Raw genomic sequence first — 22,526 nt, 5'->3', positions numbered from 1 at the left:
TTTTTAAAATATTCCCCCCAAAAAACCCCAAAAGGGGGGTTTTTTTCCCCCCCGTTTTAATATTTAAAAAAAAAAAAAAAAAAAAAAAAAAAAAAAAATCTCCTATTAAACACCATTTGTTTCCCACTTAATTAGTTAATCCAAAAAAAATAAACATACAGTGTATTGGTATTGTGTTGATTAGAAACTAAACATCAATACATGGGAGTTTTCGCATGTTGACATTAGAAGTATATTATTAACTGGAGATGCACCTTTGCTACAAATGATCAAATGTTTACTAATGGAATAATAGATTATTGAATTTTAGGAGATAAAATGTATATTTTCTTATTTGTAAAGGAACTGACTTACTCATTTATTTACATTTTTTAATGCATTTCTGATACGGGACCAAAAGTAAAAAGACTTGAATGAAAAATCTGCAGAATGTCCCAATATTGTTATCTGATTAATCGTCAGAATAATCAATAATTGAAATGGCCATTAGCAACCCGACGATAAAACTCTTAACATAAATAAGCCAAGTTACCTGAGAGCCCAGCAGAGTCTTTGTGTAATAATCTCTTGGCATGAAGACCTCAACGATGGCTACAAGAGTCCAAAAGGCATCTTCCTGGTCTAGATACAGCAAGGCGATTGCTGCTAGCCTAAAGAAAACACGCATTAATTAGGAATCATTAAAAAAAAAAGCCGGCAAATAATAGAAGCCCAGAGGTGCCAGATGTGGTCAGATACCTGTTGAGACCCTGACAGTAGCCGATGTCTGGATTCCTCCAGGAGAAGGCCACCAGGACGTTCCGCAGCTTGTTGATCCCGCCCGCGCTCGGCGAGGCATAGTGCTTGTTGTTGGGCAATGTCCGGAGCAAGTCCAGCTCGATCTGCTTGGACGCCGGGTTGGGCCGATCCCGCGCCACGTTCAGCAGCGTCTCGTAATAATCCGGGGCCAAGTGGTCGCGGAACTTCTTGACGTGGAAGGTGACGCACCAGCGCCACACGATGGAGCGGTGCTCGTGCGGCACGCCGCAGCGGATCAGGGCCTTGAGCTCGGGAGAATGCACCAGGTCTCTGTTCATGGTGCTGGCCAGAAAGTTCTCCCACTTCACCCCGACTGAAACCTCCTGGTCGGTCATGGACAGGGACTTCAGCTCCAAGGCCCTCAACTTTGCAACCAGCTTCTCCTCTTCCTCCTCTTCCTCTGGGACCGTTTTGAAGCCGTACACATCGTATTCACTGACGGAGAGAGAAAATAAAATTAAACACCTTCAATCTGCAAACAGATAAAAGAAAAAGAGAAGCTCAAAGGTAGAAACTAAGTTTCTTAGGGTTGCTTCGGATATATAATAATACATTTGCACCATGACAACATGCCTGAGCTTGTCTGGAAGTAACAGCAAATAATGACTGAAAAACACCAAGCAGCAGACGGAGTTTTTCCAGTCACGAATATTAGCATGCAGCTATAAATTAAAGTAGAACAGGTCCTGGGGCTGCACAAACCTCGCCTTTGAGAAACAGATTTCTTCCTCATTGATTTCAGGTGAAACACAAACAAAATCAGACAAGCTCTGGTCAGAGTTCCCCTCTCAAATCTTTTCACACTTTGCCACATTAAAACCACCAGGTTCTGTGTGTTTCAGTGGGATATTATGTGATTAAAAAAAAATAAAATAAACACATAGCACATAACTTGGAAGTGGAAGAATAATGACACTTTTGTTTTTTCCTCAAAAAAATCTTAAAAGTGCGGTGGGTATTTTCTTTCATCCAACTTCAGACAATACTTTAAAGAAGCAACTCTCGCTGTAATTGCAGCTCATCATTGCACTTTTCCATAAAGCTCAGATTTATCAACTGCACTTCTAGTAGATTAGAAGTCTGCAGAATCTCCCAACTGAGCTGAGGATCTCTGCAGCTCCTCCATAGTTGCCATAGTTACCACGGCTCTTATGGCTGCTCCTTTGCTAAATACTCTCCTTGCCCAGCATGTCATTTTGAAGCTGAAAGGAAGAACTCAGTTCTAGCAAACAATTAATACCTGACTGAATTTGGTTTGAAGATTTGGTGTTCGTTCTGGTCGGGGCTCTCCGCCTGCAGGGCATCCTCCAGTAATCTGGAAATGACTTCCCGGGCCGGATCCTCCTCCGACGAACAGACCGGCTTTCTCACCTCCTGAAGCAGCACCAAATATTTACTCTCCACTTGACAGAGTTTGGCCTCCAGAGCTGTGCACTGCGACAAGGGTGGGAATAATGGTTTTAATTTCTCACACATTCAGATTTGTGAAGATCGAGTTGAACTTATGCAAGTTTACAGTTTTTTTTATTTTTATTTATTTATTTATTTATTTATTTTTACCTTTGCTTCTAAAGCCTTTTCCCGAATCTCTGCGTTCCTGCGCAGGACAGTCAACTCCAGGATCTCTTTGTTCAGAAACTTGTTTTGGGATTTGTAGCCTTGAAGACTGTCCTAATATTGAAAATAAAAGAAGCAAACAAGTTTAAAATCTTTAAAAGATTTTAAAACATCTTTAAAATAAAGATGTTTTAAAATCCCCACCCCCCACCATCTATACTGGCTGGTTTAAGAATTGTCTTCTGCACCTTCAGGATGCTCAGCTCCTGCTGAGGTGGCGGAGAACCAGCGTCGCTGACATTCCCGCTCTGCTCAGAGTTTTCCTGTGACAGCTTCACGATGACCTGATCTTTGGCCTGGATGGTCTCCATCAGCATCCCCAGCTGGTCATTAATTTCCCCCACCTTGATTTTCAGGCCCTTCAGCTCCTGCTGCAGGCTCTCCTTCTCCAGAGAGAGACGCTCCATGTGTCCACATAGCGACTGGATCTGTACGTCTCGCTCCTGGAGGACCGCCTCCAGCTGGGCGACGTCCTCCTGGGTCACGGCCGGACTGGGAGCCTGGTCCGGGGCCGCGGACGGATCTGGAGCTGCTCGCCATACGCTGGGCCTCTCGAACTGGGAGGTTCTGAGAGTCTGTTGCAGGAGCCTCACCAGCTCCTACAGGGGCAAGAGCAGATCTTTTCAGAATTAACAAAACCTGAAGCTTAAACTGTGAAAACATCAAAGCTATGGCAAGCAATCAACTACATTTATTTTGGTGGGTAAAAAATATAGAGAAAGTCACAGCTTATGGAGAAGCTGTGATAATTTTCATGCTCTGACTTTCTCCTGTAGTTGTAGCCATCTTTGTTTCTATTAGGCTGCATTCTAAGACATAACATAAAATATTATTACCACCTTATTTGGAATCATCAGTATCTGAAAGCATCCTACCTTATTAATACATCACAACATCAAGTCCTACAATATGTGTTGAACTCAAGGTCCATGGGCCAAATCTGGACAGCCAAAACTATTTATGTGGCCCTCTAGACTCTTAGAGGGCCACATAAATGGAACATTGAGTCAACTGTCGTGTGGTTAAAGTGCCAAATAACATCAATGTGAGAATGTTAACCATTTAATTTTAAGAAGTACTCTTTAAATGAAGGGAAAGATGTAATATTTTAACAGTTTGTAACGGGTAGTTTTATCAGCGCATTCAGTCACAACCGGACCTTTGAGGACATTTGTGATCTTGATGTGACCTGAAATGAAATTGAGTTTGACATCTGTGTCTAAACGGTCAAAATATGTGTTCAAATCCCGCTCAGTTAACACGAGAAATGAGGCATCTGAAGTGCATCAAGGTGTAAAATTCTTTTGGATATTATAACGAGGGTTCCTACAGATTTTTCAATTAAAAATGTACAATTATTTTCATAACCTATACACTTTGGTAGCATAGCGCCATTTAGCTGCTTTTTGTGGCAACTGAACTTACTTGAGTCAGCTCTACCTTTAAATCTATAACTCTCTCAAGAAAATAATACAAACTCTTTGAAACATAGTTTGTAAACTTTGGTGCATTTACTTAATTTCCTAAAATTAAAAAAAAAAAAAAAACATTTAGTGTCTTTGCCATCTTAACCAGGCCATGTGACAGACAAACAGACTGTTCATCTTAAACAAGCAAAGTGATTTTTAATGCTACAAGATACAAAGTTACTGACCACAAGAGAAAACGTTTCCGTCGATGTTCCAGCCCTCACTTACACCCAAACAAGAAAACAGGACAGGAAGAGCAGGATCTCAAATACAAGCAGCAGGTTTACAGCCTGGGAGAACTCAGAGTAGAGTTCCTGCTTTTTTTGGTTTTTTTTAAAGAACCAGTTCAGCTAGTTAAGAATCCTGTTCTTAACTAGTTCAACTGTTCCTCCTGAAGGGAGGCTTTCCAAATGTATCAGATCTCTCTGCCGGCTTGGAAACGTCCATTGTGACTTTTGGTCCTTATAATCTTTTATTGCTCAATATAATCTTTGTGCATGTATTTTTATTTATTTACTTTTTTAATATAAAAACAGTTTTGAAAGTAGTAATGCAACACATAAAAAGAAAATGAACAACATTGTGGCTCCAAGTGTGTGGAGGGGAAAAAAAACAATTCACTGCATCAGCTCTGAAAGGGTTAACCTGAGAAAATGCGATGTCTCCTTTAATAGGAGTCACTTTTAGCTAAAGCAACCAATCAGCTGTGGAGAAATAAAAAAAGAAAAAAAAGGAGAACAGGAAGAAATGGGGAGAAATGCAACAGCTGTGATTGTTTTCGACAGAAATGCTGTTTCCTTGTTTCAGACTAAAGCGTGACTAATCACTCCCTGTCTTCCTGTATCAGTGAGAGCTGAGAAAAGACACCCAACCTCTTAGTCTGACATGGCAAGAAAGGACGTGGGAAAGCACAATGCAAACTTTGAATTAAAAGAAGTCTGTAAAAAGTTTGTATTATAAAATAAAGCATCATAAAGTTTGATAAAGTATAAAGAGGAATAAGCTCACCTTCTGGCTGGCCAGCTCCTCCCGGAGTTTGATTTGCTCCTGCTGCATCTGGTTCATCTCATCCTGCTGGTTCTGGAGGCGGAGCTGCATCTCCAAAGATTTGCTGCCGTTGCATTCCCCTGTCGGACTCCCAGAACCGCGTCTCTCCACGCCGCGTGCGAACTTCCCTGGTCCCCGCACGTCTCGGAGCAAGAGCCTCTGAGGTCGTTGGCGGTTTCGCACGAAATCGAAGGTGAACGCCGAGCCAAAAGAATCTGAGCAAGAAGAGGAGCAGACGCGGAGAGGAATGCTAGAGCAGAATTCATCTCCAAGCAGTCGTGGGTGACCGAGAGTGGACTCACGTCTCTGTGTGTCCAGATGAGGTTTCTGTTCGGTGAAGTCCTTAGGGGGAGCGTCCACCATCTCCCACTCCTCTGAGCTGCTGTTGTGGTTGCCGGTGTAAAACACGCTGCGTCTGTTCTCCACTCGGCCTGGCCGCAGATTGGACATGGAGTTCCTTTAAAAGAGGAGAGACTGGTTTAAACTCGACTGTTCGCAACTTTGTGAAAGTTACTAGTCGAAGTTCCTAAAAGTCAGCCGAGGAAAACGAAGCTGCAAAAAACAACACAGATCCCTTAGAAACAATCCAACTAAATGATGACTTCATTTCCACAAAATGTCCTTCTAGTGTAAAACAATACAGAGGACCTCAATGACATATTTATGCACTCTCAGCTTATTCGCATTTAGTCAAGTTCCAAACAAAACTTTATTTCTTCAGATTTTATGTGACAGACCAACTCAAAGTAACTGAAAAGGAAAAGAAATCTCAAAAGAATATATTTGACATTCCAGCAACTTTACTCTGATCTATGCAAATAAAAATCGAATGCTACCAACTGCCTTTAGAAATAATTTAGTCAATAAATAGAGTATTTTTATCTAGAACATTCTCTAGATAAAAAAAATCTGTTCTATGATGATTAAAGCAACAGCAGGTAACAAAATAACCTTAGCTTTGAATCTCATATAGCACTGTTCAATGTACCGTGGGAAAACATAAAAGAACGATAGATGAACTCCAAACTCATCAAGACATGGTCAGCAAAAACTGTCAGGCCAGGAAATAATAATTTGGTGACAGAATAATTAGTCACCAAATGTTTCAAATATGGCATTTGTGGGAGAGCAATGAGAAAAAAAAAAACTGCTATTGAAAAATGTTATGAGAAAAACCGACATGTTGTGCAGTGCTAGTAGAGACTTAGTGAAAAAGACTTACAAACTGAAAGATAAGCAGAAAGATATAGGTACTTAAGTTTTTATTTATTTTGTATTGACAAAAGTACAATAATTACAAATGAAAACCATATACTTTAGATTTTTATGAGTAAACAAAATCTGAAAACATTCATGGGCTGCTCTGTGTTAACACGAATTATGCGTTTGATGATGTGAAAAACATGTTGAAAAGTTCAAGATTACCTCAGTAGGGAACTTCCTATTCATCATCATACTGAGTTTAGTAAGAAATTCAACACTAGCAGCATTTGATTCTGAGGTACGAACACTTTGTCACAACATGAAAATGTAACACATGCTGTACATCTGTTTCGGGATCAAATCTTTTGAGCAAATATGTCTACGTGCTAGAAAGAGGAACTCTTGATTGTTGAATAGTTGATAAACTAGTGAACTACAGATGTGACCACTTCCTCTACTACCGTTGGCCTCAAGCAGAACCAAAGCGATTTTCTTCTCTCATTTAGAGACGCAAACCAGACAAAGCCTGCAATAATTTGGCAGCAAGCCTACAAAAAACCCTGAACTTTGTAATAAAACAGCTGGAGGTACAAGTCACGCTTTGAAGAGCTCTCACTAGGCTTCCAGCCTTACCTGAGCTCTGTACCAAAGTTTTTGAGGGAGAAGGGCCCTCTGGCTGACTGGATTCCCACCATCCCTCCTGCATCCATTTCTGTGTCCATAGCAAAGTCGCTGCGGACTTTCTCCATGCTGTCACTTAGCTTCTCAACGAAGAAAGCATCTGAAAATCATAACAGAGTTTGTTAGAATCAACTAATAAGTGCAATAGTCCAACTGCTTCATCTCAAGAAAATATACTTGATAAACGTAGCCGGTAAAAGGATGCAATAAGTTTGAGTTAAATAAGGAAAGCTAATTATGTTTCAACTTTCTGATATCCTGCAGAACGACTCAAATCAGATATTCTTTTCTTTCGTGTATGGAAACATTTCACGAAGGATCAAGGACTTATAACAAAAAAAAAGAGGGAAAAAAGCAGAAGAACAAAGTTGTTTGATAAAATTATCTAGAAACTGTGAGATCTCAGTCTGCTTAAATGTTCAAACTAAGTCAACTACTAAACAGCCCTGTTTCGTTTTACATTTCAAAGTCTGATACGTAATCAATAACATTTGTTGATCTAACAAAAATGTTGACCTTTCACTCAAACCAAGATGTGAGGAAAAACAACAGGCCTAACAGTCATTCTGGTAAGCAGCTTCACACACATTTCAACACAGTTAAGAAACAAAGAAGTGTACTTGTGTCAAAATTGAGAGAACACAGGATATGATGATGCAAATCTATCGCTTCGCAGACTGAGAAACATGCCCAGCTTTGAATCGAGCCGCAATGAACTGCAAGCAACAAACAACAAATATCTCTTTAAAATATTAGTGGGTGTGTGATTAAGTGTAACAAATGCTCTATTCCAGGATAAGTGTGATTTTAATATTAATCATCAAAAGCATTCACAGTTCTCTGCAGCTGTAACCAAAGTTGCACTTAACTCCAACGTGCACTGATCAGCTCCACGAAGCGACAGTTGCTGGTCCACAAAGTCTTCAGTAACCATTGCTTGATTTTCACTTTTTTTTTAAATTACTGCATCTATAGTAAAAACATTCAGATAAAGAGCAACAGTTTGTTACTCCACGGTTGACCATATTTTATGATCGCCTGTGGTTAAAGGCGATCATAAAATATGACAGGTCAAGGTTAACTTGCACCCCACATCCTCTGCAGGCTTAGTTTAACTGAGCTGCCAATACCAGAACCGTCACCTCCACCTTGATTGGATATATCCAAAATATTAAGGCATCCGTTACCCAGATTTGGTTTTTGAAAACTAATTTAAATGCAAGACATCCCAATAAAACACCCACTGCCAATTGACTGAACATGCAAATTTGCAGCAAAACTCAGAGAGAGCACAACTATTCTATTTTTTCTTAAGCTGAAATCATAGATGAACAACAACACAAACAATATCCAAAAACACTAGAAAAGAAATCATGCCAACATGATGAATGCAGTAACCTTATAATTATTTCAGCTTTTCCATTATTTATACAGATAGCAATTAGTAGTGCACTAATCGATTGGCCGGCCGGCCCCAGTTTCCTTAACCTTGGGTGATCGGCAATCAATACATATGTGAAACCAATCTTATCCATCTCCGCAAAGGTCTGAAAAGAAGAAAACAGGCCCATAGTCTAACCTAATATGCAAGTTTTGTTTGTTTTTATAATGTGACAAATACTAAGTGAACAGATTATTTTTAGTCTAATTAATTTAGTAGTTTGGAGAGCAATGCTTTTCATTTATATTTGAGAGCACTACCTCATGTGCGGATAGAACAAGTTTGTATTGTTTCACAGGTATCGTTAGATATTTTTCAATAAAGCTGGAATGTTGAAGATGTATTGTGACCTTACAGGACCTCAAAGCGTCGGTTCTTAAAAGAAGAAAAAAAGAAAAAGAATTGGCCTGTTAGCCTTTATAAAGATCGGTGATTGGTCAGAAAACTAAAGGTAAAGGTTTAAGATAAAATAACCCTGTTGGGTATGTCAACATGCCAAGTGCATCAAGAATGAGCAGATATGTGTAGAAACAAACTTCTCTGTGAACACACCTACACATATACAGATTTTTGAGGCAGGACTACAACAGTTTTAGCTCCGACAATCTCACTTTTTTTTACAATTATTATTAGACGCACTGCAAATGAAAGAACATTTGCAACACTTACACACTGGAACACTACTGTGAAAAGGTTTTTGCCCTTTTACATACAGTATTCCTTCTATTTTTGCTATACTGTTACCCTGTCAAAGAAGTTTTAATATCAAATAACTCGAGTTAATACAAAAAGGTTTACATTTATTATTTCATTAGTTAAACCAGTCTGACCTCTGCGGAAAAAAAAAAAAAAAACTTTTGTATTTACACTGACAGTGTTTGACAATGACATTTGTTTTAAACATATATACATGTTGTACTTCCTCACAACATTGCAGGAAGTGGTAACCAATGCTGATTGAAGCTGATCAACTCCCGAAAATGCCAATTATTATTATTTGGTGTGTGCTAATAAAAAAGTCCCTTCTTTTATGTGTTTAGTATTAAAATGAATGAATTATTCTCAAAAGACATATTTTTAAAAATATAGTATAGAGTTATATCATCCACAAAATATTTAGCAACTATTCTTAAATAAAAAAAAGTCAAAACTCTTGGCAGAGATACCCCTTCATCTCAGAAAAAAATGACTTCAGAAGTTTTGACCTGCATCAAGCTCAATTCATGTCCAACATGCTAGTCTAAATACCCTTACACAGACCCAGATGAGGAAAGATAACTCAGGTATTTGAACATTTTGAAGACAAAGATAAGAACAGGGAACACTCTAGAAAGGAGAAAACATGAGTTGTTTGCATAGAAACAGGAAAGAAGGCAGGATTCATAGTTCAGATCACTCAGCTGAATGACAAACCCCCCCCCCATGTATAAATGCATGGTGCTTAAGCAAAAACAAATAAGACGCTGCAGGTCAAAGAACAATTTTAAGCCCATTTCCGTCCCAGGTGAAATGTCAATAGTGTCATTAAGCAAAAATCCAGCTCTAATATCATTAATGTCAATTCACTTTCTCTCTCTTAGATTCTAATTTTTTAAGAGCCTCACATTCCAACACACTGTTTCCAGAGAAACACAAAAACCCTGAAACCAAATATTTCCGATAGTTCTGTTTGTACCAGAAAGTAAATATTAATCTGCTGCCTACAGGAGGTCACAGTCGCCTGATGTGTGAGAATGGTGGGGCCGTTGCTGAATGTGTGTGTTCTTGCCTACCGCTGTCCTTGCCCACGAGGCCGGTGGGAGGGTAGGCCTGCGTGGGAGAACTCCAGCTGTCTCTCTTCCCTGTGCCTCTGGTGTTACTGTACTCCCAACGCTTCTGCTGCAACTCCTGGAGCCAGTAATGCATCACCTGTCTGCTGGGGGCCTGGAAACAAGTGCACACACCTAGTTATTCACGTGTATAGGATAAAAAGAAACTTCCTCTGTCAAAGGTTGCAGTGGAGCATTTTAAATAGGCATAGGGAAGTTTCCAGCATCAACTGAACACCTTTTTTCTATTTTGAAAGTCAGATTCAAAAGAACTAAAATTAGTCTTAGAAAGTTTTGGCCAGCTGCTTGGCACGAGAAAGAGTGACGTTTCCTCCCCCACCTGTTGCTGCAAACAAATGGTGGCTCCTATCGTTTTGCCTTGCTTGCAAAAAACACAAGGTCATCTGATTGAAAAGCTGTGGTTGAAAACTTGATGTAGTGTCACTAAGCATTTTTAGTAAAGTATCAAAATTTAAAGAGTATTATCTGAAAAAAAAAACCCTTTAAGGAAGCTTATTTTATCATTATTAAGCTACTGACTGGAAAGATCAACCCCCCTGCAAGATAAAGAACGAATGCATGAAACTATCAGTAGCAATTCTATGGAAGAGCCAATATAGCTGAGATATTCTTTCTTAATTTTGTATTTAGGAGCAATAATTAACACCTCCATTTTGTCAGGACTTAGCTGGAGAAAATGATAATCTAATTTTTGTTAGTACCTGATTAAACTAGACGACTCATGGAGCTCAGATGCCCCAGCAAAAGGGTAAAGTTGGAGGTCATCTGCATAGATAATAATCACATTTACAAGAAACCACACTGAAATGTATTCTCATGAAAAGAGGAGTTGTTTTGCTACAACGTTTCCCAGAATTTCGACTCAGGCATTGTGCGTACTGCTGCAGGAAGAATAACCGGAGTGATTGTTATTCTGTTCACACTGCCCATCAAAAGCGTAACGTTGTCCTAGTTTGAAATGGTAAGATATGAAGTTCTGGCCCGTTTAGCCATGTAATTCAACAAGTTACAGCCAACGGACTTTGAACTTGGCAGCTTTAAGTAAACAGTTAAAATTGTGGATATTTTAACTAATCCAGTTGAGTTAATAAAAGTAATAGTCGGGTTTCTATTAGCTTTCTACACTGAGAAAGCAAAAAATGATTGTATGCAAGAGGAAAGTGTAGATAGTTTATTTCGATCCAGCTGACGAGCAGTGCACAGCAATAGATAGGGGCGGGGCAGTGCAACATTATACATTTCGTAGCTAGAGGAGACTATTGTGCAAGTAATGTGTTCTCTGATCCCACATGAAGAGGACAATAAAACTGAATTTTGACCAGCAGTAAGCCTTTAGAGTCTTGACACACACAATGAAAGATCAAGTTTATGATACCACAAGAATCTCAAATGAGTCCATATCCAATTTTAAAAATACAATGTTTCCACTCTGCAGTTACAATGATTTAAAAAAAATAAAATAAATTGTGCATTTACAGTCCAGGAGCTCTACAAATAACTGGTTACTCTTTGGCTCAGTCATGTGAAAAAGCAGAGAGGCTGGTTTCAGTCTCAGTTCCAGCCTCTAGCTGTACAATCTGTTTGGTATTAGCCAGTCAGACCATCTGCTGAAAAGGAAACTGACTTTAGACAGTGGGAGCCAGGCCACCTGTTTTACTCACAGTCATATGACGGCAGAGAAGACTGAGACAGCATCACATGAAGTGCTGTAACTAGGGAGCCCAACAGTGAGTGGGTTAACACTCACTGCTTTAACAACTTTAACACTAACAAATACCAGAAGCCCATTTTTCAAAGCTGCTGCTTTTACTCCAGTTGGTTATAGATACTGGCTGTATGATCCCCTTATAACAGCTTTTCGTTTGATTATGTAGATCACAGTTTCAAGAATTTCTAAAGGCAAAAGTAAATTAAGCCAAGAAAAGAGTAGATTTCATCAAATATAGACAATATACTAGAGTCAGGATTTAGCTCCAAGGTTTCATTTGGAAAAGAATGCAAACTGAATGCTTCTTTATTTTAAAGAATGAAGCATGTCTTTTGGTTGAACAAAAGGGCTGTCACAAGCGAATATTCTGAGTTTTATTTTTGCTAACGAGCAGAACATTTACCAAACATAATTTTTTTCAGAATATTTCCCTACATTATCTAAAAGAGAGAGAAAAAAAGGGTCAATTATTTTAAGCACTGAAACTTTATTGCATACATTTTGATGAATAATTATGTCAATTTTGACACATAAATTTTTTTTTAAACAGTCAAAAAAAATTTTTTTAGATACAAAAAATTCTGGTTGAAACCTTTGTATTTGCACATTACTGGTACCACCGTATCTCTGACGCACAAGCCACAAATACAAGCAATAGATGACAACGCAGCACATACTGTAGGCTATATTCTGCTTAAAAAAAGACAAGATGAGACAGCAGAAAAATACAATAGTGCACAAGTTGAGCATGCAGTAAGGAGTTGATCTTTTTGTCCTGGAGCCGATAACAACTGTTTAATTTAGCATCAAGACGAGTTTTCAAATTTAAAATGTTGCTTATTTTGTTGATCTAAAATGTGACTCTACTTTTGTAAGTATAATTTTGCATAGCAACATTTTACATATTTTAGTGAAAACGGAAGGGGAAATTATTCATTAATTTCATTTTTCAAAATGCTGCAGTCGTCTTTAGTTATCCTTTATATCCTACATACAATGCCTTGTCACCATCTAAAAGTTCTGTGAGTGCCTTTTCAGATTAATTTGTTTGCTTTGATAAACATTGGATATTTTCGTATTGTGCCAAGTCTCATAATGTATTTATTAAAAAAAAAAAAAAGTAATGCAGAGACTGATGTGGATGTCAGCGAAAAACATTGATTCACCTCAACTAATTCATTGTTTTCTTGCTAGTTAACTTTAATGCAAAACATCATAGTTAATTTTTCATTGCCAAATGTAAAAACTAACAAGAAAACAGGGAGGTCTGTGGAAATGTGGAGGATGACGGGCCGTCAAATTAAATTCTGCTCAGGGCCTCATTCAATTTTTGGTCGGCTCTGAACACACACACACACACACACACACACATACCCACACCCACACACACACAATCAGCTGGTGAATTCTCGGCCTGTGGTAGGTTATTTTCAACACAACTTCTCTAAAAAATCTCTGCCACTCGACATATTTCCACGGGTGTTTTGAAAGTAAAAAGCAAAACAATTTGTTAGAAAGGGTGTGTCTGTCGCCTTTCCTGAGACAGAAAGGAAGCGACACATGACAAAAACAATTATCTACCGAGAGTTGTGATAGAACTGTTGAAATAAGTTTCTACCTTCAAGAGAAATTCTTTCCCAGCTGTACGGATCTCGAACTGTCCCTCTTCCCCCTCCACGTCGTACATGAAGCAGGCATCGCCTATATCAATGTGTCCGAGAGGCAGGGCATCTTGGGGAGTCTTGAAATAATACAAGTAACATTTCCTCGGGTCGTACACGAACCACCTCAGTTTGTAGCCCCTGAGAGGCCCCTTGCCGGAGAGTTTGTTCAAGTAGCCGCACAGCTTGGAGGCCTGCTCCTTCGCTCCCTCCACCTCGGCCACATCGAGAGACTTGAAGGACTGCAGCCGTGAAACTGTGCAGGAGCTCTCCCCGCTCCCATCCTCCTCTTCGTGCATCTTTCCTAGAAGTTTCTTCTTCTTCTTCTTGCAGCCCCGCAGATGGCAACTCCTGGGTCCATCCGCATGACTGCTTTCCTCAGAAAGGGGGTGCTGGGAAATGTAGTTTGAGGTAATTGTGACGTGTATGAGAGGCATCCGCTCGCTGAGGGCTGTGCCACCGAGAAGCGCCACAGGGAGATGCTGTTTTATAAGGCAAGGAAAATAAAGCGACAGACCGGAAGCAGAGGGTAAATAAACACTTCTCTACTTTTTGTGAGAGATTAAATTAGGAAATTAAAATTGCTCTTTTATTTTAAAACATGAGATATAGTGTGTAGGATTTAAAACAAAATATAAATTGTTTTGAGCTTAGCTTGTTATGTCCTCCAAATTTAGAAGAAAAGTTAAACTACAGCTTTTAGAGATCCATCACACCTAAGAAATATCTTGAATTGACTTTTGCAGCTGATTGTAAAAGTGCGTAATTCCTATTAGGTACGTCTACATCCAACTGGAGGCTCCTTTATCTGAATATGTTAATAGCCCTCCTACCAAGTACATGTCAGTCACCTGTTGCTTCAGTTGCATTCACCATTAGCCTCACTGCCCACATTTATGTAATACTTTAACTGTGTAGCTTTCAACACTATTTTATCATTTTGTATTTAGGTGTTTTTATTAGTCAGGTGAATGAATGGATGTTGAATTAATGTTTGACAGCTTATGTCTGGTGAATAAACTTGATAATAGTTTTCACAATACCCAAGATATGAATTAGTTGTTGAATCTTTCAAATTCAGACTGTGAAGAAGGTCGACTGAATGACTGACAGGTTGATTTAGAAACATGCTCCGTGTGTGAGCCAGATCTAGAATAACAACACATAAATGTGATGAGCTGATGCTGCAAGTAGGTTAAGATAAGAGTTATCTTTTGAGGGGGGGGGCTTCCCCACACATGCTTAGTATGTATGTTATGCATTCAAGTCATGAAATTGCTATTAACTTAAAAACAAATTCAAAGTAATAAGTACAACATGGATATGTTTTCTGCACATCATGTTTTCCTTTCTCCCACACTTCTGCAGCACCTGCGTTGTCATTCCATTCAACGCATGCTAGAAAGTACAGCTGCAAAAACAAAACGTAAGATATACACGATCAAAGATGATTGTGACCTCAAAAATTTCTTACAATGTGAACAGAACTGTGGTGGTATTTATAATCAATCTCTCTCCTTCTTGTAAAACCTTCAGCTGACTGAAGATTAATGCTGCTTTGGACTACAGTTAATTCATATCAAAGCTGCAATCTCTGATGTGGGCGTGCACTTAATGTATTTCACAGTATGACTCATAAGAGGAGAAGAAGGAGAGTTCAAGCTGCCGGAACTCACTCTGAAGGTGAAACAAAAACACACTTCAGATGATTAATGGGTACAAACCTGTTGTACTAGGGTGTATGTGGGCCCCAGTACAGTGAGTAAACAGTAGGTGATTAGTGTTATGCTGGGAAATACACCTGTTGTTTTTTTCCCATTTTGAACCAGCGCTTTACAGTGAAAAACCCCAATTACAAGTTCTGATAATCCTCTGGTAAGACTCATATTCTAGCTACTTAGGAAAGCTTAAAGAGTTCAGGAGGTTGTTTGTTTTACCTCGAGGCATGAAAAGCAGACAGACGGGATGCGGTTCAGTTGCTGTGACATTTTATGGGCGTCAAATTGTGACCTTTCAAGGTTACACATCCCCCCCTGCTGAGAGGTGGGCTGTCATAAAGCCACTGTAACCAAAATAGTTCAAACAGCTTCTTGAAGCTGTTCATTTTGTTTTTAGGAACCTTTTATATTCACTTTTAATCAGTTGAATGTTGACAAATCTTTTGCATAGCAACATTTGTTCTAAGTTTGTTCTTTTCAAAGATGGGTATGGTGATAAGAATTGACCTCAAACCTCACATCTCCCCCAGAGGAGTGTGCTATGAATCACAAAGTGCTGTAAAACAGACAGTCTACACTGCTACCAGTATGCTGAAATTATAGGCTATGCTACTGTAGCGGTTGTTAGTCATACATGGAACATAAGGTACGGTGATTGACTTGATACTTATTCTTCATGTGTAATATAAACACACACACACAAAAATCACAGGAAAATGTGAGACCAGAATCAATTTAAGAAAATGTTTAAATGAAATTATTCTCTTATTATTCTCAGAAAAATAAGAGAATAATTTACAGTGCCAAAAAAATGATCCCGTTACATATCATTGCTAATAAATGAGACCTGGCTAAATCTTAACAAATGGCCTTTAGAAAGGGTAACAAGAAAAGAACCTTAACCTGTCATTCACAGGTTGTCATTCACAACACGAGAGGACCCAGATTTGGGTCCTCTCGTGAATGACAGGTTAAAACCTTCATAACCGTACTGTTGCAAAAATGACTGATAACATACTTAACAAAATAACATAAATAAATCATAAACCAACCATATTCAGAAGTTTGTTGCAATGAGAGACTTCTCTTTTAGAGACATTGTGAGGAACATCTGATTTTCAAGAAGAAAATAAAAAACATGTTTTTAAAAAAAATAAATAAATAAACAACCAGTCCACCTAACTGCAATGGCCTTTAAGTGTGCTCAGTGCACATAAATGCACCGTTGAAGAAAATGCATTGTTGAAGCATTAATGCAGAACATTTGTAAGAATCTGTGAAATGCTTGGTAAATAAAATTAGATTTGATGAGATCCAAGTTTTTTTTGTTGTTTTTATTTATTTTTTTTTAATGTTCTAAGGAGGAATATCACTGAACATCATCTCAAAACAGTCTCCAGAGCCTTTAAAATTTGAAAAATTTGTGTGGAGAAAAAAAATGGGTCGACATCGCTCCCACTACATGCAAGTACAATAAAAACTATTTTCTTTCTCAAAGATTTATTTTGATTTTACTTTTTAACACTTGCACGCGACTGATCATCATATCATTTTAAAAATCACACAACATAAGTAGCAGGTAAAATGCAGCTCTAAATTAAACTAAGGTAATGAATGAATTAATTCAGGAAAAACAAACTATAAGCCATATTTGAAACATGATTTCTGCCTGAACTTAATAACTAGCCGCGCTACCTTTAGCGCAACATCAAAAGTGTTTGCCATAACTGCTAATGAGTACGTAACATCATTGTGGGGAATTCGGACCCACTTTTCTGTACAGAATTGTTCTACTGCAGCCACCCTAGAAGACATTAAAACAACGGCCTGTTTAAGGTCATACCACAACCTCCAAATTGGGTTTAAGTTCAGACTTTGACTAGCCCACTCCACGTCAATACCTCCATTAGAAATATAGTTGCCGAGAAAATTACTGATGTGTCTAATACTTATTTTCCCTACGAAGGGAGTAAACATGCTGGAGTTACGTTGCCTTTGTAGAGGGGGAATCTGAAATCACGTCTTATTTGTTCTCCATGACACAGAGTATTTCTGCCTTTTGGCTCTCCCCCACTGGGACTTCCTACCATGCTCTACAGAGCCGAACCTAAATGATTCATGACAACAGTCTGAGCCATGGGGGGAATGAGTTGTGCTTTTTTTTATGAGAACCTCAAAAGCAGACCCGGGGAAATGTCTCATCTTTTCAGAAGCTTATTAAGCCCCATTGAAAACATATCAAACCTTCCCAAATATTTCCATCCCTCCGTCTGTTTAGGTCCTTCCTTACAAACTTGATCTGAATTCACAGCACCTCCCCTAAAAACACACACAGAAAAACACACTGACGCATCTTCTCATCCGTCACTACGGTAATCAGACGCTCCATGGGTAAAACATCTCCCCCTTTCAAACCAATGCATACGTTTGCTCACAAACCACTGTTTCTCTACACGTTGCTTTCCGTTTCTCTTCAGGAAGCGTTTGCTTTGTTCAACAACCCTCAGCTCTCTTTGTTATGCAAATGACTGTCGTGCCGTTGCGGAGTACCTCTGCTTTCCAGACCAGTGGAAAAATATGTGTAATTGTAAATGTCATCTGTCTATATCTCTCAGTGTGGGGTCACAATCAAACCATTTTCAGTTGGAGATTACAGAGGTTCAGAAGCTGAGAGGAGAATTTTAATGTTTGCTGCAATGACAAGGGGTTCAAATCTCACACTGGTAACCACAAGGACAGGTATGTACCCCACTCACCGAGAACTATTTTACTGGAACACAATGGGAGCTTTACAGTGAAATTTGATTCATTTTCTTCAGGGATTGAGAGGAGCTGCTGCGCACTGTGTCGACAACAGAAAGCCAAATCTGAAAATATTTGCTACTTTTCGCATTCAAGACAGAAGGAGGAATACCAGACGAAGACTCCCTGCATTAAGACACGTGTGAAGTTTTGTTTCAAGGTAAGAAATAAACCTGTCACTAGCAGCTTAAAGTTCATTCATGATTTAGCTATTTTAACCCGCCTGCAAAGTATATATTACATCAGTTGTTGTGAAAGGGTGACATAGGTCAGGCCTTTTCTATTTTTTGGATATTTAACTACGGGTTTGTTAATGCTAATAAATTCTATATATAAACAGTAAACAAATTGTGTACTATAATAGACAGGATGGGTTTATTTTTTTCCCCCTGTGCCGTAATCATAAAAAAATAACATACAACAAGGCCTTTTCTATTTTTTGGATATTTAACTACGGGTTTGTTAATGCTAATAAATTCTATATATAAACAGTAAACAAATTGTGTACTATAATAGACAGGATGGGTTTATTTTTTCCCCCTGTGCCGTAATCATAAAAAAAATAACATACAACAAGAACATTGTGCTGCCTTCAGGCTTTGAGTGACGCCTCCTGGAAAATAAGCAAATTAGATTGTTAAAATACCGACCTGTTCTGGGCAGTGGGGAATAAATCCTGCTTGTGCTCACTGGACGCCTGTGTTACTTTGAACAGGACAAAGTGAGGATGGAGCAAAGGGAGCCGACTGTGGATCCTGCTGCTGAAGTTGCGGAGGGGAGGTTTAGAGAGTTGGCCACCAAGTGGTTCATAGATTCTCAACTGCCTTTTATTGTCAACAACGGCCTCTTCCCCAGCTGGTTCCTGGGCTTCATTAGCAGAAAGTAAGTATTCACAGAAGATGTCCTGTTATTTTGCACATTTCACACTCATGTGTAATGTAAACTTATTTTTAACACACAAAAAAATCCTTGATACTGCTATTAGTTTTCTGTTTGCATGCATGTTTAATTCTTTGATAGATTTTAAATTGTAAAAAAAAAAAAATCAGAAACCTCGAGAAGCAGTTATGTCCATACAAGCCACAGACATGTTATCTGTGATGGAAAGTGTCCACTCTACAGAGTACGCCCACATCCACTTTTTGCCCTTTCCTCTGACAGACACCACACTCCTACATAAAAAAGTATGTGGGACAGTTACTTAAGTACAACCAGTGTCAGCTATTTCGAAAGGGCATGTTGTGAAATGGGTTTTTCCTTTAAGACAATGATACTTCCAAAGTGGAAATTTTTTTTTTTTAAAAAGTGCTTTACTCTCCCAGAAAAAAAAATATATTTTTTTTAAAATGAGTTACAAATAGGCTTAAAATTTATATTTGAAGATGGTCTGATTTTCACACTGTTCTTGGTCTGTCTACAGAGATGCCGAGGACATGCTTAGAGAAAAGGAGCTTGGCTGTTTCCTGATTCGTCTCAGTGATAAAGCTATTGGATATATTCTGACGTACAAGTGAGTACTGGTTTACTTCTATAAACCTGGTTCATTTATTTTTAATTGCTATTTTAAGCAGATTTTTCATATGAACAGATTTTTCATATGAACAGATTTTTCATAACTTCCTCATAAATTAACTCTGCTTCTTGGAATATTAAATAATAAAAATAAGCAGCACCATCAAATATGCCTTTATTTTTAGCACTCCATCCAAACTTTAGACTTTTGGAGCTTTGGAGACTCAGAAATGTCCAATGTAATTTTTTATTTTTTATTTTTTGGCCAATTTTACCATTAATTTAAAAGTTTGAGTTTTACATATGAAATAATTGCAACAGCTTTCTAAAAATATTCTGTTTTTCTTTTGCAGAGGCAGAGATCGATGTCGCCACTTTGTGATAAGCCAGAGCGAGACGGGACGGTTTATAGTGTGCGGAGACACAGAGGGACACAACACTTTGTTCGACCTAATAGAACACTATAAAACAAACCCAGTTGAGCCCTTTGGAGAATATCTGACATTTCCATGCTATGGGGTGAGTTTTCACTCATTTTACTTTTTTTTTTTTGTTTTGTTTTTTTAACAGGATTTGAGCAGTCTCCTAACTGTTGTTTTTGTTCTTATAGGATGTCAATGAGGACCTCTATGATATCATCCAGGTCAACCCCAGAGAAAAACCGGCTGCTCCTCTCAGAGCAGCAAAGAAAGTACATAAGCAGCAGATGAACTCAGCCACAGAGCAGCAACCAGTGCGGGCACCAAGGATTAACAGGACTCAAGAGGTGAGTCCAAAGAATAAAAAAATAATAGAAACATAAATATATATTTTCTGTACGAAACATAAGACACGTAAATATATAATTTTGACTTCTATTTATTTACATACTTGTTCAACTTTATTGTGTTTTGGCATTGTCTTTAATTGTGAGTTTATGAGAAGGAAACTGCAATTTCATTGTTGCGTCTACTATGACAAGTCTATCTTGATCTAATTATTTACTAACTTGTTTATCTGGAAATACAACAAAATTTTACATGATGGCCGGGTTTTCAAATAAATGTTTTTGTTTTCTTAAAAATAGGAAGTACCACCTTTGCCACGGAGGACCAGACACGTTGAGAGCGCCCCAGTCAGTGACAACGATGGGGTTCTGTATGCTCAGCTTAGGAAGCAAACGCCTAGAGCCCATCACACCTCCAGGGACAAGTCCCCCGGATCAAATCAAGGCAAAGCCGAGAGGCTGAACACTAAGGAGCAAAAGAACGGCAGGTGTAGTCCTTCATCTGACCCTGAATCTCTCTACTCTGAGCTCAACACGCTTGACAGCAAGAGCATGTCCCTGCCTCTGCTGGACAACATCTCTGATGGCGAACAATGCTACAGACTGAGCGTACCTCCGGACACGCCGCCGCGACTTTCCCCGAGGCCAGTCCGGCAGGCCTCCGGCGGCATCTCACAGTCAAACAGCAGCCACAGCCTGGACGCCCTGAGCGACCACTCGGTCTATCACCTGGCTGGCAGCCACAGCCCAACAGCATCTGAAACGGCATCATCCACAGAGCAGCTCGAAGACTCCCTGTACGCCGAGGTCTCCATTGAAGCCCCCGTCGTTGATAACGACAACACTTATGAGATCCTCCCCAACCACAAGGAACCCGTCAAGCCCAAAGCCAACAGCAACACTCAAGAGCCTGGGGAGGAGACCAAACGCAAGTGTAACCCCGGGTCCTGGGGGATAAAAGTGAGTTGCAAGCTTTTCTTTCAGTACTGCTTCATTTATTATTTATTTTTGCGTTATTTTCTAATATTGACAGGTTATATATTTACTTTTTGCAGAATGATAAATGGAAATGGCTTTTCCCCGAGACCAAGAGGAAGTGACAAACCAACTAACGAAGAAAAGGCTCACCTAATTTCACTTATCTAACACTATTTTGCTACTTCTGTTGTATATTTGCTTTCAATGTACATATTTATTTAAAACCGATCAAAGTTACCCTTGTACATCTGATTGAATTTATTAAAGTTGTTGAAAATGTCTAAAATTGCTTCATTAAGCCCATTTCAGTAAAGTAGACATATTCAAATCACTTTTTTTAAGAGCTACAACTAAACTACTGTGAGAGATAATAAGCACTAACTGCGTGTTTATATATGGGCATGTAACCATGGAGGAAAAACAAACATTTAACGGAAACTTTTATGTAAAATGTTGTCATCTGGAAGGGAAGAACAAGCTGTAGGGGAGAATGTCAAATGTATTGCCTCACATGAGTTGCTGAAGATATTTTACCTTTAGTCCAGATTAATGAGCCTGTTTGGCCACTTGGAAATAAGAAAATAAGCAAGGTTAATGATAGATGACCTCTGCTTCCTAATAAGGAAACACTAATGCAAAATGCTGAGCTGTTGTGGAACGGCAGAGGCATTTCTATGTGCAGATATCAAAATGCAAATAACTGCTGAATTAAAACGTAGGAGAAATACCTTCCAGTGTTATCAAAATTCTTGCTGTGTACGGGTCGCTCTTACTGCTTTAGCTCTCCATAGCTGCCTGGAGAAGCATTCCTGTAATGCAAGGCCTCGTGTGGGCACGTTCAGAGAAATACAGTGCGCTCACTGGGGAAAATTTGCTGAAAGGCGTGCAGCTGATATTTAAAAATGTTTTTTGCTGCCATCAGAGCTTTACTTATTTTCACAGAAAACTAATTTGCATAAAGATTTTTAAAAGTCCGCATTCAACAGCAATGGGGAAATAAGCAGAAGGTTCTAAAATCCCTTTTAGTATCTTTTATCATGTGCCTTTCTTTTTTCTTTACTTTTCTGGTTACTGCTTTACTGGGGCATATAAACGATGATAAAGCTCATATTCATGCTCGTGTGCCTACATGAATTTGTGCAGACACACGACGCAGTGTATCTGTACTAAAACAGAAATACATCAGTTGCAGCATTGCATGTGAAACAGAAATTTTAGAAATTAGAATATAAGGTGTTTCCCCCTATAAGTCCTCTAAGGGAAAAAAAGGGTATGTTAAACTGCCGAAATGTTAAT

At 38.9% G+C, this 22,526-nt stretch overlaps 2 protein-coding genes across 2 annotated transcripts in view; one reads left to right on the top strand and one right to left on the bottom strand.

Annotated features, from left to right (window-relative positions):
• Nucleotides 1-13,906, bottom strand: part of tbc1d2b (TBC1 domain family, member 2B) — an 18,990-nt gene extending 5,084 nt beyond the window's left edge. Inside the window, exons 1-10 of the mRNA XM_015047487.1 lie at nt 13,412-13,906; nt 10,029-10,179; nt 6,768-6,915; nt 5,234-5,388; nt 4,893-5,146; nt 2,604-3,014; nt 2,359-2,469; nt 2,039-2,232; nt 739-1,233; nt 533-650 (exon numbers count right to left, since the gene is read on the bottom strand). Of these exons, the coding sequence (XP_014902973.1) occupies nt 533-650; nt 739-1,233; nt 2,039-2,232; nt 2,359-2,469; nt 2,604-3,014; nt 4,893-5,146; nt 5,234-5,388; nt 6,768-6,915; nt 10,029-10,179; nt 13,412-13,891 (2,517 nt within the window). The 5' untranslated portion in view covers nt 13,892-13,906. The remainder of the gene's footprint in view (nt 1-532; nt 651-738; nt 1,234-2,038; nt 2,233-2,358; nt 2,470-2,603; nt 3,015-4,892; nt 5,147-5,233; nt 5,389-6,767; nt 6,916-10,028; nt 10,180-13,411) is intronic.
• A 3,742-nt stretch (nt 13,907-17,648) lies between these two features.
• LOC106956551 (SH2 domain-containing protein 7-like) lies at nt 17,649-21,511 on the top strand. The gene is made up of 8 exons (XM_015047467.1): nt 17,649-17,911; nt 17,992-18,134; nt 18,690-18,856; nt 19,395-19,484; nt 19,840-20,005; nt 20,097-20,252; nt 20,553-21,212; nt 21,308-21,511. The coding sequence occupies exons 1-8, from the start codon at nt 17,764-17,766 to the stop codon at nt 21,350-21,352; spliced, it is 1,575 nt and encodes a 524-aa protein (XP_014902953.1). The 5' UTR covers nt 17,649-17,763; the 3' UTR covers nt 21,353-21,511.
• Nucleotides 21,512-22,526: the final 1,015 nt, after the last annotated feature.

This window comes from Poecilia latipinna, unplaced genomic scaffold (assembly GCF_001443285.1).
Source record: "Poecilia latipinna isolate Pla-1442-1.1 unplaced genomic scaffold, P_latipinna-1.0 Scaffold828, whole genome shotgun sequence".
NCBI classification, from domain to species: domain Eukaryota; kingdom Metazoa; phylum Chordata; class Actinopteri; order Cyprinodontiformes; family Poeciliidae; genus Poecilia; species Poecilia latipinna.
The sequence above is the reverse complement of the archived record's forward strand: the minus strand, read 5'-3'. Positions and strand labels throughout refer to the sequence as shown.